The sequence below is a fragment of the Microtus oregoni genome, unplaced genomic scaffold, assembly GCF_018167655.1.
Source record: "Microtus oregoni isolate MIOR12 unplaced genomic scaffold, Mior012 000048F_ref0000485, whole genome shotgun sequence".
NCBI lineage: Eukaryota > Metazoa > Chordata > Mammalia > Rodentia > Cricetidae > Microtus > Microtus oregoni.
The window spans coordinates 11,180,043-11,196,903 of record NW_024543222.1 but is presented as its reverse complement, the minus strand read 5'-3'; the positions used below and the strand labels follow the sequence as shown (position 1 = coordinate 11,196,903).

Genomic DNA, 16,861 nt, shown 5'->3' with positions numbered 1-16,861 from the left:
TATTCTTAATTTAATTAAGTGACTATTTTTTATTCTAATTATTAAGATTGGAGGGATCATTATAAAACACAGAACAAAAAGAAGAGACTATTTTCAAAGGCAATTTATATGTTGTTATCTATTGATATGCAAATGTATATATCCTTATGAAAGGTTAAAACAAGCAATAAAACATTCCATATATTTTTAGGAGGAAAAAAGACTTTTCTAGCACACACTAGGAGAACTGGAGTTTTATGTGAAGTCCTACACACTTTTCTGAGGTGATATTAAGTTGGCATTTTTAGAGAGAGAGAGAATAAAAAAGGGGGCACTTATCACCTCAGCCTTCTGTCATCATCACCCACTTTCAAACCCAAGTGTCTTTGTGCTGCCAGCTGGAGTAGTTGAGTAAGGAGCAGGGTCAGTAGGCCAGCTAGTGATGGTGTTCCTCCGTGGAAAATGAGGGAATCATAGTGTTTTGGTATCTGTCAGAGAATTACTGCAAAGATTAAATCAAATAATCTGTGGAAGATGCCATGTGCAAGCTAAATACTCAAAATTTTAAGTTAGCATTTAGCAAGTAGAAACAGTAAAGTTTTTAAACAATGAAATAAATCTTTTTGTTGATGGTGAGGTATAGTTATCTTAATTATTACAAAAGTTTATTCTATTCTTTCAGAATTTCATACACACACACAATACATTTTTATTTTATCCACCCCTGTTCCCACCATCCAAATACTCCCAGATCTCCCCCTATAATTCCTTTCCAACTTCATGTCCTCATTTTGTTCTTTTAAGAACAAGCTGATCTCAGTACCTCCTGTATGCATCCACTGGAGCACAGGCAACCTACCAGGAGCCACATCCATGAAGAAAACTAAACCTCTCTGCCCCAGCAGCCTTCAGCTACCAAGGCAATTGAGCTTCTGCGCTGGAATTTGGTGGCCTGGATCTTGGGGCGACCTTGTTCAAGCATCCATAGCCACTGTGAGTGTAGGAGTGGCTCGGCCCTGTAGTGTCGAGAAGACACTGCGGAATAACAGTCTTTCCCAGCCTCTGGCTTTCACAATCTTTCCCTCTCTGATTTGGCTTCTTATTTTATATTTTTATTTTAGGATATGTGTGTCTGACATTTATATTTGTACACATCTGTGCCACAATGTGCATGTGGAGGTCAGAGGACAATTTTTGTTTTTATTTTCTCCTCTACCTTTACATGGGTTCTGGGGATTGAACTCAGAACATCAAGTCTGTGCAGCAGGCACTTTTCCCACCAAGCCATCTTGCTAGCCCTAGCTTTGTGCATTTTCTTATCATGGTACTAATACTTTGTTTTGCTGTCACTTTGGGATTCTCTGAGTTCCAGATAGGGAAATACTGTTTTTTTAAATGTTCATTTTTAACTACATCTTACATGGTGTATATTACCATTTATATTACCATGGTGTTTTGAGAAATGTTGCATTTATAGCTAATAGTAGAAATTAAATGTTTTCTTTTCTTTTTACCTTTCTATTTTGTATAATAAACTTTTATCTTATTTTCATAAATATTCATATATAATGTATTTTGATTATATTCTCCTATCCCATCTTAAAATTCACATGGAACTGCAAAAGACAGGGTAGCCAAAGCAATCCTAGGCAAAAATAAATAAAGCTGCAAGTGTCACTATGCTTGATTTCAAGGAACATTGCAGAGCCAGAGTAACAAAAACAGCACGGGACCAGCGCAGAAACAGACATGTAGATCAGTGGGACAGAAGATGCAGACATAAACACGGGCAGCTACAGGGTCCAAGGAGGTTTCCTTAAGTTTTAACTAAGTATTTATCTGGTGCCATGGCAAACTAGGTTCCCTGGTCAACTGTCACTTTGCACAGTGCTGAAATTGCCACATACTTTTTATAAAGAACTTTTTGTTGTATCCATAAGCTGTTGTATTAATCAGAACAGTCAGATGCCAAACACTGCATGCAAACAGAAGCTATCATCAAAGGACTAAAGGAAGTTCTCACTTTGAAGGTACTTTTTAAACTGGATAAATTTTTGTTGAGAATATTTGTTTCATTTTGTTTTCCTACTTTTATGTTATACAGGGAGCATTTATTTATAAAAGTCTGGGCCTTTTGGGGGTAGGGAATTAATTAGGCCATCAGTATACATAAAACTGGTATACCAAAGGGCCATGCCCATAGTCTGTAGTTGAGTGGGACATTAGTGAACCAGGAACAGAAATACTCCATCTTAAGCCAGGAATGTTGTTCATGTCTGTAATGCAAAGCCCTTAGAAGGCAGAGGCAGGAAAATTAGGAGTTCAAGACCAGCCTTGGCTACATCATGAGTTCAAGTTTATTCTAGGCTACATGTAGCCCTGTACAAAGAAAAAAAGAGGAATTATATTTTAGTCTTTGACAGTGAGTAGGTAGTCTACACCTGAAAAATTCAGAGATATTAGCCAGTTCTCACAAGGATTTGCTGCCTACATTCCCATCATCAGAATAATCAGGAGAGATTGAGAAAAGTCTTTTCAAAGTTGTCTAGAGATGCTAGTGTTTCCTTTGTCTACCAGAATGACATGATGGGTAAACAGCCACTTTGTCCCCATGGATAACATGCAAATAATTGGAGCTTACATTTTTTAAGAACACAGAAGTTGAGTAGAACACTATGAACCAGAACATTCAGAAATTGTGGAGATTAGAACGTGACTACAAGACTTAGCTGCTTGGCCTGTCATCTCTCAACTAGAAAGTAGTCATGTTTGATGTGTAATGTCATGACTAAGAAAAATATAAGTGGATTTCATCTGGTGAAAGACAGAGTGTAAAGCATACTAGACAAAGAGTAAGACTAGAAATAACAGCAAAACACGTGAAATTTAGAACCTGAGTCAACCTGACAACATTTCATAAGCAGAGAGAACAACTCAGGAGAGACTACGCCTGAGGAATATGAAAGGTATAAAGAGAAATGAAAGAACAGGAAAATTTAAATAAAGTTATGTTGGCAGTATTGTAAGAAGAAAGATAGTCGGGTTTCTCTAAGGCATGGAAACAGAAGAGCCGCATTCACTGAAAAACTTGTAGTACTTGTCAAAGATTTGACAGAGATTTAGAAGGTAACAAGCCTGATCAAAATAAAAAGGCATATGGACACTCAGGGTAAAATAAAGAACCCAAGGAACATTGGAGACAAAGAGCAGACCCGGAAAGCAGGCAAAGATGAAGCGGAGTCCTTCAAAGGACTAACCACTGGCATTTCAACCCCACCCAGAAAGAGGTATTCAGACCAGTAAATGCTGCAAGGGTTGGTGCCGAACCCTTTGGAAAGAACTTAACAACATGTAGTGGAGGACAGCAAAGTGTTCTCACTGTGAGAGCCGAAGAGTGAGGGACCAGGATGGGAAATGCAGCTCGTGACTGCCAGGTGAGGGAGGACAGGAAAGATGATGGAGGGAACGGATGGATTTGTTTAGACTAAAAAACAAAATGGAGAAAATGTGGAATGACAAATAACACAAAAATATTTTTTAAAGGTGAACATTTAATTATATGGAAACTAATTAAACTAAATACTATATTTAAAAGAGAAATATTAGTACGATTTTTAAAAAGGTGAAATCAAAATGTTGTTTATAATATATAGCCATCTAAAAATTGAAAATGCAGAAAGCTCTAAAGTAAAATACTAAATAAAATATACAAAACAATACCCTCCCATCTAAAGAACTGCTGTTCTTGTTATTAACCCTAGGCAAAAGTGACTTGAGGAGGGCATTTATTCAATAATAAGAACATAGGAAGATCATTGTTTGATAATGGAAAAGCCAGTGAATAAGAGATGTCCCTTATAATCTCAAAATATATAAATGGAAACTTAGCAAAGAGGAACAGACAAATTTGTCAGTACAATGAGATTTTAATGTGCTTCATAGGCTGATGGCTTACACTTCCATCTATCAGCAGGTGATAGACTCCAGCAGCATCAATATTTCATCCAATGGACATTTATAGAATATAGCACTTGACATACATAAAAAGTTTAGACCAACTTCTTAGCTGTCTTTTAGAGCTTTTAAAAACTTGACAGCATAGCTTACCATCAAACAATCTTAATTTTTAGTAGTGGAAGATATAGTACATTCTATTCTCCTAACCCCAATGTGGCCAGTGCCCTTATGAAACAGAGAAACATAGAGGCACAGATATCCAGAGAGAGAGGAACCCTGGCAAGGTGGAAAAGAGGTTGGACTGCTATGTCTAAACACCAGGGAATACCAAGTGTGAATGACAGATTCCAGCATCTAAGAAAGATGAGTGGAATGAGCTCTTCAGAGCCCCAGAAGGAACCAATTCAGACAGCACTTAGTATGGAGATGTCTATGCCCCAGAACTGTTGAAGGGAGACTGCTTTATTCCCGGCTATTCAGCCCCAAGATAATCGCTCAGAAACCATATTATTTAAATCACTGATTAGCCCCTTAGCTCTAGCTTCTTATTATCTAACTCTTACATCTTAATTTAACCCATCTCCATTAATCTGTGCATCACCACGAGGTCATTGCCTACCAGCAAAGTTTCAGCGGGACTGTCTCTGGCAATGGCTCCGTGGCTACTTCTCACTCTGCCTCTTTTCACCCAGCATTCAGTTTGGTTTTCCCCGCCTATCTCTGTTTCCCTATAGCTTGCTATAGGCCCAAAGCAGTTCCTTTATTAACCAATGGTATTCACAGCATGCAGAAGGAAATCCCACATCACAGAACTGTGAATGAACATATTTCTCTTATATCTTAATGATTTATGTGTATGAATGTTTTGCATGTATGTATGTATGTATGCACACTGTATGCCGGCCTGCTACCCACAGAGGTATGAAAAGGACAAGGGATCCCCCTTAAAACAACAGCTATGAATGGTGGTGAGCTGCCACACGGGTTCTGGGAACCAAACCTTGGTGTTTTGCAAGAGCAGCAATGTGTTCTTAAGTGCTTCAGAGGGCTGCAGAGCCCTCTCCCAAGCTTCACATTAATGTTCTTTTAAACCACTCCTTTTGGGGTACTTAATAAAGAGCTCTAATAAGAGCAACTTTAGGAAACATAGTCCATGAATTTTAGAGCTAAGAAGCATACATCTAAATGATTCACATGTCAAAAGATAGAATAAAGGAAGTTAAATGTGTATTGGACTAAGTGATAATAAAAACATTATATATCTAAAATAAACAAATGGAACACAACTTCAAGTTTATAAATCAGAAAAGAAGGGATAAAAATGAGTTATATATCCAAAAAATAAAATACTAGAAGAAGGAATACAAAAGAAACTAAGAAAATAGGGCATAGTAAAATCAAAGCCAAAACCAACAATACATAAACAAAAACAAAAACACAAAGACATTAGATGAATGCCAAGAACTTGATGTTGAATATTTGAAAACCAGTTTGAGAAGAACACTCATTTCACCAACATAGGTATTATGAACAAGTAAGATCAGGCAATGTGGTGGTGTTTAATAAGACAGTGTGTAGGAAAATGTTTATCTCCACATGGTGTTCACCTCTGAGGGTGAGACAGAACGGCATGGGATTGAAGGACACAGAGCAAAAATGATCCTGGGTGGGGACATGAAGGGCAAGTGAACTTTAAGATGTGTACTTATTGACCTTGTGTAGTTGTTCCTCTCTGGCTTCTCCGTTCATGTCTGTCTGTTTCTCCTAGATTATTGCTGACATGGAGGCCCAGGTCCATAAATTGAGGGAAGAGCTGATTAACGTGAACTCTCAGCGGAAACAGCAGCTGGTAGAACTTGGTCTTCTTCGAGAAGAAGAAAAGCAAAGGGCTGCAAGGGACCATGAGACCGCTGTCAACAAACTGAAGGCTGAATCAGAGAGGGTGAGAATGGAGCTGAAAAAGACGCACGCTGCAGAGACCGAGATGACCCTGGAGAAGGTGAGGAGCTGTTTGGAAGGCCTCTGGTTAGACTGTAGAGTGCAGACTTAAAACCCACTCTGAGGTTTAGTCTCTGGAAGATGTTAGACAGGGATCTGCTCTTTAGAGTTAGATGAGCAGTTTGGACATCTTGCTCTGTCTCTGCACTGCTAAGATGTTCTAAGGAAGTTGGGAAATTCCTAACTTCCCCTTGACTGTGTGGAAGGGGTTTTCTCGTCACAGTGAAACACTGTGACAGGACAGTGTCATCACATTCTCACGAACCACGTAGTGTGGGAATGCCTGGGCTGTAGTCCTGGATTTTTCTTAGGTTTAGAATGAGTTATACATTTTCCCTAGGTTGTCTGATAGTCATTTTTAGTCTTTATAATTTCTCTTTAATAACACTAACAAAAAAGATGGTGTATTTTCCTAGGTTGATATTTTAGCAGAAATAAGTTTATTTATAATATTATATTTTTGAGTAAATATCAATATTTTATTTACACATTTTGGTTTGTATTATATTCATATTACAATCTAGAATATTCTTTCTAAGAGCTTAAATATTTAATCAGGTGCTGAAAGAGAATTGCTGTTCATCATAGCAGCTGTAAGTTGTTCTTGGAGCTCTTTAGTTAATGCCAGTCTAGATCTTTGGAATAGAACTTGGGAAGGGAAATTTAAGAATCATGTAATTCTGTTCAACTTTGGATTCTCTTTTTCTTTTCCTTTTCAAGTAATGTTGAGCCCCAAAAGACTACATACAATCACTCTACATATTATTGCACAGATTTTACAGTGTGAGCCTAGAGCATGGCCTTAGTGTCCTAATTCTTAACATACTTTGCCCTTGGCAGGGAAGCTCTGTACTCACCATTAAATCGTAAGGGTGCTCCAAAAAGCTGAAAGTGTGCCTGGCCTCTTAGAAAACCAGTGTGGGCACTAGTGTGGCTGCAGACAATGAGCAAGGAGAATCCAGAAAGGAGTTCTCAGAGCCCCAGCCCAGGTCCTGAGGTTATCATGGTGTGACACATGACTGTGTCCATGCGTAGAGGAGGTATCCATGTGTGAACAGAGCAGTGGCACTATCTGACTCGACACTGTAAAGTGGGATCTCTCCATGAAGAAAATGGACTATCTGGAGGGCTTAAGAGGAAGGGGAACCAGACATGAAGGACTGCAATAATGAAAAGACCATAAGGGCCTTGGGCCTGGGCAGTAGAGCAGCAGCTGTGGTATTCTTCAAAAAAAAAAAAAAATCACAGGGGTGTGTTTGAAAGGTAGAGCTGGCAGGATTTACTGTTAGTTTACATGTGGGAGACAAGAGAGCAAGCATGAGAGCAGTCACTGTGATGCCAGGAGACAGATGGCGTTACTCTATGCTACAAAGAAGACTATGAGAGCAAGAGGTGAGGCCGCGCAGCACACGTTCAGGCTAAGGTGCCTTGTAAACATATAAGTGGGATGTTGTTGAGCCTGCCATCCAAACAGTACAACATAGCAATGCTCTAATACTGTCACAAGCAGGGCCTTGAGAATTAGGAAGCATCCTCACACAGATAGCAATCTGCTGATGCAGTAGGCGGTAGAGAGGATGCAGGACTGTGACTCAGAGCGAGAAAAAAGGGCATCAGATATTATCCTCAAAAAGATCATTTTAGAAGATAATGAAATAATAAACTGCAAGACAAAAACATGTAGATGTATGACTATAAGTACTATAAGAGAACATGCAAAATTAAAGGAAATAATTTTCCCTTGAGAGTGAGGAAAATTAGCAAGACTCAATGCCATTTAAATTAGGTGTAAAGTGAATGGAGCACTTTTTGACTGGTAGATATGGAACATGGCATTCCAACTCACAGATACTGAGGAATTATCTGTCTAGAAATGGGAACTGTAATCTGAGACTGCTTGTTGGTTTCCCAGCCACCCAGGCCCAGATAATCTCACAGAACTATATTATTTACAACACTGCTTGACCCATGGCTCTGGCATATTTCTAGCTAGCTCTTACATCTTAAATTAACCCGTTTCTATTAATCTATATAGCACCACAAGGTTATGGTCTACCAGTAAGGTTCTGGCATCTTTCATTGTTTGGCAGCTACATGGTGTCTTTCTGACTCTGCCTACTTTTTCTAAATATCTCTTTTCTTATTTCCCTCCTGGCTTTATTCTGCCCTGCCATAGGCCAAAGTAGCTTCTTTATTACCCGATGGTAATAAAACATATTCACAGCATACAGTGGGGACTCCAACATCAGGGGATCATGAGGAGACTCATTCTGTCAGCATCCTTTTGATGGCATAGCCGTAGAAGGGTTGATGGAACAGGTCTAGTCTAGGAGACAGACTCTTGAGGGCTTGGGAGAGATGCATATGAGGTGGCAAAGTGTCTCAGTGGCAACAAGGCAAAAAGGACATGCTTCAGGATCATTGCAGAGAGGGCACTGTGAGTCTCGTGAAAGTCACACCTGTTAATCATTTGCAAACATAGTCTCAGGGCTGAGGAAGAAGCTTATGAATTCAGCTCACAATGTACCGAGTTGAGAGTGCTGCCTGAACATGCTCTTTGGTTTTCATTTGCTATTGAAAGGATATTTCTGGATATTGGAGGAAAAGGTGGGCCTGGGGAAAACAGGCATAGAAGTTGCCCACAGAGAATGCCTGGCTTCTAGCTTTAGGAGTGAGACTGCTGAAGATGAGGAGGAGGAAGGAAGGAGAGGCAGACAGACAGACAATGAGGTAGGGCCACAGACATCTCAGAGGTTGGGAGGTTACAGTCACAGAGGTTATCGAGGTAGAAGAACTATGTACAGAATTTATTTTCATGAGACACAAAAAGAGTCTTTGGAAAGCGGGACTGTCAAGAATGTGACAGAAAGTCAAGAAGGATGAGGGTTGAGGAAGGCCATTGGATCTGAAGCTGAGATGTCACTATGATCTAGGACAGCATACTGAAATGATAGTGTAGACACAAACCACGTTTGCCAAAGCTGAGTGAGGCCATGCAGATGTGGGAGCCCTCTGCTGACTGGGAGCTCTGATAGCCAGGTCAGCAGGAGTCAACACCTCCCGAGCATTTTGAAGCAGGAGAAAAGGGACTGTGAGAGATATCCAGTTGGAGCCTGGCCGAGGATGACTGGCAGCATGCCTGGTGGCTGCAGAGGGGTGGACAGCTGAGGGCTGGCTGCAGAGGGGTGGACAGCGGAGGGCAGCCCCCCTCAGCCCTTGAGAAATGTGGGGTATCAGTCTCTTCCTTGAATATGCCAACCGTTCCTGCTTCCAAGTCCTGATACCTACTACCTTCTTCTCATAATGTTCTATAGTATCCTGCTGCCCTCCTCAGAGGATCCTTCTCCAAGCTCTTCATCTACAGACTGACTGACTGACTTAACCACCTGTTTCAGGATGTCTTGCTAGCTCCTCTCACAGTATAAAACCATGCTTGTATTTGTGCGTACTTATTTATTCTCTAGCCCTTCCACCCACTAGAGTGTGAGTCCCACAAGCAGAGAGCCTCATCTGCAGTTCAGTTCTGTAGCACTGATGCTAGACAAGCCTGGTGCATGGAGATGCTCGCCTCTAGTGCATATTGTGTGTGGGACAGGATACAGGCATGCTATCCAGGACAGAGACAGAAAGAAGGTTGGTAAAGATAAAAAAAAAAATCCGTGATAGACCTTGAAAGAAACTTATAGGTAAATATTTACCAGCTGATCTTGATGCAGAATCATACAGTCTGCTTGAGTCGGGAGTTTCAAGCAGTGTGAAAGTAGGGTCCATGGACATACAGGGCAATGTGGGGCTGTGCTCCTGTCCACAGGAGGGAGTGCGAGAGTGTGAGTGTGCAAGAACAGGGTTCCTAAAAGGGACTAGGAAGGCAAGTCGTACAGAAGACAGACGTGAGCACAGTCATTTTGGGCAACATGGGAGAAAGGCACTGAAGAGATTAACCAGAATGTGGGGAAATGTGGGTAAAGAAAGAACCATCTGGAGAAATGGAAGAGAGCAGTACATAGGCTGACAGGGGACTGTTTGGCTTCTGATAGAGTATATCAACCTCGAAGTCTATGTGATAAAATCCAAGTACTAGGTTCTTGATACTTAGTTATTTGTGTTTCATATTGATGAGTGTTTACTTAACTAGTACAAATAAGAGTTTAGCAATTTCAGCTGCAGAAAAGGCCTGGACTAAGTCAAAAGCATGCCTTGTGAATATTATTTTTTTAAAGCTCCAGGATCAAATAATAGTGCTTTGCACAAAGACATTCATTAAATGTTATGTGAGTGAATCAAAGAGTTCAGTATATCCCTAGTGTATGACAGTGTGGATAAATAAATTATTGCATGTCATCCAAATTTGATTTTATGAATACTTTGAATAGGGCAAAATTTATCTTTGTATTCAAATATTCATTTGTGTCTCATATAATTTCTTCCATATTAAATAAGTTAAACATAAAGCTTATTTTTAGATATAATTTTGATTTTTCTCTACAAATAAGCACTTTAGTTTCTTCTATGAAAATTTAAATCAATACCAATAAGCTGAAATTTAGTTGCTAATAATTATGCAAAATTGCTAAATTCTTCTCATCTGAGTAGACAGCTTAATATAGTACTAGGAAGGTGATGCAATGGTAAGGGCACTTGCACAAATGTGAGGACCCGAGTTCAAATCCTCAGCATCTCCCTGAAAACAATGGTACAGCCGTGCATACTTATAATTCCACAGTTATAGAGTAGAGACAAATAATGAGCTGGGCCTCGTTGGCTAAGCTGCCAAACCATAAAAGGTTCAGTGAGAGGCACTGTCTGTAGGGAGTTAGACAGACTTACAAAACAAGACACCCAGTGTTGTCCTCTTACCTAAGCACTTGCACCTGACATGCACCCACACACACAATACATGTATATACCATGTACATCTTAATATGTAGATACACCTAAAAGTTAAAATATTTGCTAGCAGCTCAGGATCTAGTCAGGAACAAGGTCTTATTATTGAGTGTAAACTTAGGTTCAAAGAGAAGATGATAACACTAGAATAAGAAGTGATCTAAGTAGAACCTTCCATATAGGCCTGGGACCCTTCAGTAGCACAATGTTATGGTTAGAAAAGCCCTAAATCGGATCCTACCTGCTGGCTGTCAGCAGTGATTTAGACCAAGATGACATCTTCAGTGGGCTTGAGTTCTGGAAAACATGAAGCACCTCCACAAGGTCATGTCCTTGAAGTAGAGAATCCAAGAGAACAGGAGTGGCCTGTGCAAAGTGAAGGCTGCCTGTGCACTGTTAAAGTCCCCTCAAACAGAGCTGAAATAAAGTGCATGGCGTTTGGAGCTGCGAAAGGTTAAAGAGCATTGCTCTGTGCTGATAGTGAGTAATTTTCATGTCTGTTAGAAAAACAAACTGTGGAGCTACTTAGAAGCAATCATTCTTTAAATAAAGGATGTTTAGAAAATATGAAAAATAATCATTGAAACCTCCTGGGAATGCCGCCTTCAAATATAACCAGCGAGAACAGCTTAACATCTGTGTGAGTTACCAGTTTCTGATTAGCTGCCTGAGAGCATGTTAGGTAGCTTGTCTCTGCCTTTTCTTCAAGTTATGCTAAAATACTTCAATGTTGTTTGGAATTCTGTAAAACTGTGGTTTCATTGTTTTGTGCTATTTTATTTGTAAACACAGCATAATTTATTGTGTTATTTTACTATGAGATATTTGGGCTTTAAAATTTTTAATATGACTATTAGCTTATTTCTTTATGAATTTTTATCAACTCTTCCTATTTTCCTTTCTCTTCAGTTAAATTCCCATGGAAGTGTGAGGTCCAGCTGCATTTCTGAAAGCACAGACCACCTTACGTTTCCCCATAGGGACGCTTGCTGTTCCTTCATATGCCTTGGGCATTTCTTACATTCTCCTTTAATTTTTGGTATTGTTCTGAAAATTGGTTATTATCAAGAGATTGGATATTTATACTAGATTTGTGATGTACATTGTTCATTTTCTGTAACTTGTCTGTTGGTGTTCTTTGCCGTCTCTCTTCCCTTAGGGTTCTGTTTCCTTCATGAACCTATATGAACTCCTTTTACTTTTAGTGATAAAATCTTAGAATTATGGCAAATACTCTTGAGACGCACATTTTGGCTTTTTGGTCACAAATACTCTTATCTGTGTTTCGTCTAGTGTGCCTGTCTTGCCCTTTGTAAATCCTCATCTATGAAGAACTGTCTTGAACTTAATATTTTGATATTCTAAAATATATGGGCAAATCATTTTCTGCGGTATACAAAGTAAAAAGCTTTTATGAATTTGACATACATTTGTCAGCTTAGGTTTCCCATCCACAATTTTAAGTGATATCTGAAGAATTATTCCAGAAATCTGCCAGCCTATACGGCATAACTACCCAAAGCTAAGCTCATAGAGACTTCTCAGACCTCTGAAATTTATAATTAAAGGATTAATATTAACTTATGAAGACATTGTTATTTTTTTGCTTTAAAGGGACTTCTAATTTCAATTCTCTTATTCCTTTCATCTTTTCCCTAACTTTTTCCTTTGATTAAAAAATACGGAGCTTAATATCCTTAAATTTTAAATTAAATATTGAGATTTATATAAATTGATCGACAAGTAACATCCTGTCTAATCTATATTATATCCCCCAAATTATGAATTTAAAGTTGTTATTTTCCTGTGGGTCTGTGAACTCTAGACAACTTTATTGGGCTAATGGGTACCTCTTAGTATAACAAGAATTTGAAAAAGAAAAATTACACAATACCAACTTAGAAAGCCTAAGATGATGCTGAGCTTGGATAAAATGAGTCAGTATTCACTTACGGTGAGGCTTGGATTTGTGTGTATGTGTACGTGTGTGCACAAATGTGTGTGTGTGTGTGTGTGTGTGTGTGTGTACTTGTGTGGGGCCACATGTGTGAGTGCATATATACATGTATGTAACTGCATTTAGAATTCAGACATTGAGGTCTGGTAACTTCTAGATTGCTCTCCACCTTGTATCTTGAGATGGCCTCTATCACCACACCCGGAGCTCTCAGCTTTGTCTAGTCCAGCTATTTTCTTTGCTCTAGAGATACCCTGTCTCCTCTTCCTGCATGCTGGGATTACAGGCAAGCATCATCCCTACCAGCTTTTTCCAGCTCCTAGGAATCCAAATTCGGGTCTTTATGTTTGTGTGGCAAATGCATTACCCGTGGAGGTTTAGAGTTCTGATGTGTCAATGACCTTCATGGTAAACATCCTCTGTGTGGTGAAAGGGCTATTTTGTCTTACTAAAAGATAAGATTTTTTTATAGGATACCAAATCAAATATTTCAACTAAATTAGCTTATTATTTCCTCTGTAACAAGAGATAATGTATTCTTCTTGGAATCTTATTTCCTCTTCTTTTCTTTTTAAAGCAATGGCCCTCACCCTCTCCCACTTTATCAGGCTCTATGAAGCACTTGTCCCATAGGAAGTCCCCTAAGTCAATACTGAAATCATGTCTAGGGTGTTTGTTTATTAAACTGAAAGACGACCGTCTTTCATTTATGCTTGTATACAAATGATAAACATACTGAGAAGAAATCAGGGAAACAATACCTTTCACAACCGCCTCAAAAAAGTATCTTGGAATAACTCTAACCATCCAAGCAAATGACCTATATACTAAAAAGTTTACAACATTGAATGAGACATCAGAAGATGGACGGATCTCCCATGTTCATGGATGTCCAGGGAGTGACACTATGAAAATGGCCATCCTACCAGAAGCAGTCTACACATTCAATGCATCTGTCAAAGTTCCAACATAATTCCACCCAGAAACTGCCAAAAATAGTCAATTTTACATGGAAACACACACACACACACACACACAAACAAACAAAACAAAAAACATGATATCTAAAATAATCATGATTAATAAAATATTATAACTGCAAGAGGTATCGCTGTCCCAGGTTTCAAGTTGTGCCACAGAGTTGTAGTCATGAAAACACCAGGACATTAGCATGAAAACTTAAGGCTGATTGAAGGAATAGAATTAAAATCTGAACATAACTCCATATAACCACAGAAACCTGATGTTTTGTTTTCACAAAGAAGCAAAAAAAAAAATACTCATTGGAATAAAGATGGCATCTTCAACAATTGGTGCTGGTCAAACTGGATAGTTGCATGTAAAAGAATGAAAATAGATATATATCTATCACCCTGCACAAAACTCCAAATGGATCAAGAACCTTAACATAAGACCAGATATTGAGAATCTAATAGAAGCAAATGTAGAGAATATGCCTGAAACTCATTGGCACAGAAAGAGACCTTCTAAACAGGATACAGAGAGCACAGGCACTGAGATGAGCAATTAATAAGTAGGGCCTTGTGAAGCTAGAAGTTTTATGAACAACAAAGGAAATTGTCATTTAAGCAAAGAGGCAGCCTATAAAATGGAGAAAGATCTTCACCTATTCATTATGTATCTAGCAAAGGGTTAGTACCTAGCTTATACAAAAAGCTCCAATTGCTTGACTGTTCATGCCGTGAAGGGCCTGTCTTACATGGTAGGACTGCCCAGCTTGGTGCTCATGGGAAGTCTCAGATGGAGCTAGAGCAACTGCTCCTTTCCCCAGAGCTTGCACATTCCTAATCTGCTCTCCCTCCCTCCGCCTCTGCAGGGTGGTAAAGAGCATTCATTTTCTAGAAACTCGGCATAAATCAATAGTCCCAGGATTTTTGGGGTGGGGGGCAGGGGGAGGGGGTAGACCAGAGGATCAGAAATTCAAGCTCATCCTTGTCTATATAAACAAGGACCAAGCAAGTCTGGCATACATGAGTCCTTATCTCAAAAAAATTGTTTGAAAAAAATCTAGAAGTATAAGTGAATGATTGTTTAATTTTAAAATAAGCATTTGGAATTTGTGAATCAGAGAATCCTCGTCGTTCTTCAGCCCAGCTTCCTAATGTTCTAATAAAACCACTAATAATGAGAATTTTGACATTCATTAAAACTCATTTTTTCTATTTTGGATGCTCATAAATGAAATGCTTAATACCTAGAATAAATAAAAATCTCTTACGTTTGTGTAGCACAACATTTTGGTTTGTTTTGGGAACTTAAGTTCATATGTTGTCTTCAGATATTAGTGTTTGAATTGAAAGAGATGCTATTAAGTAACAGAAACAAGCATTTGTGTCTCATACATGCAAGGTTTTTGATGTTTGTGAATGTTTCAGCTTAGTGATATAATTGTATGTCTCTTACTCTTATGCTGTGGACCTGAAGACTACTGTCTTAGCTAGGGCTTCTGTTCCTATGAAGAGACACCATGACCACAGCAACTCTCATAAAGAAAAACATTTAATTGGGGTGGCTCACTTACAGTTCAGAGGTGCAGTCATTATCATCATGGTGGGACATGGCAGCATGCAGACATGGTGCTGGAGAAGTAGCCAAGAGTCCTACATTTTGAAGGCAACAGGAAGTGATCTGAGACAGCAGGCAGTATCTTGAGCACCTCTACAGTGACACACCTACTTCATAAGGCCACATCTTCTAATAGTGCCTCTCCCTTCGGGGGCCATTTTCTTTCAAATCACCACAATCACCCTTCTCTTGGGCCAGTAATCTATTCCTTGGCTAATATAGCATAGATAGGCAACACTTCAAAATATATACCTCTAGAAATGATCTCACTTATGAACATTTTTAAAATTCAGCAGACAAAATTTACATTTTTTAGAACATTATATCCTACAGTCTCATGACTGTCATTTCAGGAATGGAGACCTGGTTTAACATCAGAAACACTATTAGTGTAATTCACTGTATTGTTGACTTTAAAGAGAAAAGTTCTGTGTGGTTCCCTCTATATTAGAGTAAGCACAAGATTTTTTTGAAAAAAGACCCTAAAATACAGTGACAAAGTAAAAGGCGAGTTCTATTTCTCTCAGGTAACAATCTGGAGCGGTTAGGAAGACTGCTGTGGGAACTGTTGGAGAGGTCACGGAAGAACCTAGTGTCTTGTTATAACCCGCTCTCAGTGCAGCCATTCCATCCAGGTGGTAAAGGTCACTGCCTCAGTGGGCACTATTTTTCAGGTGGTGAGAAAACGAGTCATTCCTTTGGAGGTCCCTACATAGTTCTCATACGCCACTGAAGGAGCACAGCGGAGAAAGCTTGCACACTGCTAAAAGGCAGAAAGAAAGTATCATTGGGAAGAGAGAGGAGGGAACGGGAGGGTTCCGAAGGGAGAAAATGAAGACAGCAGCTCACAAGCAATGACACACTCTGCACACTCCATGCCTTTGTTGTATGCAGTCCTGGTCAGTTAGGACGAAGCAGTGAACAAAACAGATACTCATGTCAGAATTCAACCTAACATGAAGGTTGGCTGTATGCTCTGATCTGTATTTAGATAGGGAACATATAAATCATTTAAATGACACAGCCAGATGTCACTTCACTGAGGTAAAGTTGCTGCGGCCATGGCATTGTCTGGATGAAGGGATCACTAGTACCTGAGCAGTCAGTGTGACGACTCTAAGGCAAAAAGCAGAACTGCTATGGCTAAGGAGCAGCTTGGAAGAAGTGTGCTGTGCAAGTGGAGAGGAGTAATTGAGAGGAGATGCTACCAGAGTCCCAGAGCTCCAATCACATGGTGCCTGTCTGTGTGACACAAGGACAATACAGGAAGACATGAGAAGCTTTCACCTTGAAGGGAAAGCCTACCTGTCAGAGAGCAAAGTAGGAAGTGAGCTAAGAAGCTACCTTGGGTGTCCGGGTGAGAAGTAACTGGCTGAGACCAGAGTGTGATGGGAGGTGGTCGGATTTTGGGTGTGTTTTGAAGTTAGTTATGGTATAGTGAAGGACATGGAATGGAGAAGTAACCCACATAGAGACCCACACACATAAAAATGTGGA

General features: G+C 39.5%; 1 protein-coding gene across 2 annotated transcripts in view; it reads left to right on the top strand.

Annotated features, from left to right (window-relative positions):
• The window catches only part of Cep112 (centrosomal protein 112), a 396,051-nt gene that overhangs the window by 228,591 nt on the left and 150,599 nt on the right, over window positions 1-16,861 (top strand). For both annotated transcript variants that reach the window (XM_041635859.1, XM_041635858.1), the window contains exon 21: window positions 5,705-5,935. In XM_041635859.1, coding sequence (XP_041491793.1) covers window positions 5,705-5,935 — 231 coding nt within the window. The remainder of the gene's footprint in view (window positions 1-5,704; window positions 5,936-16,861) is intronic.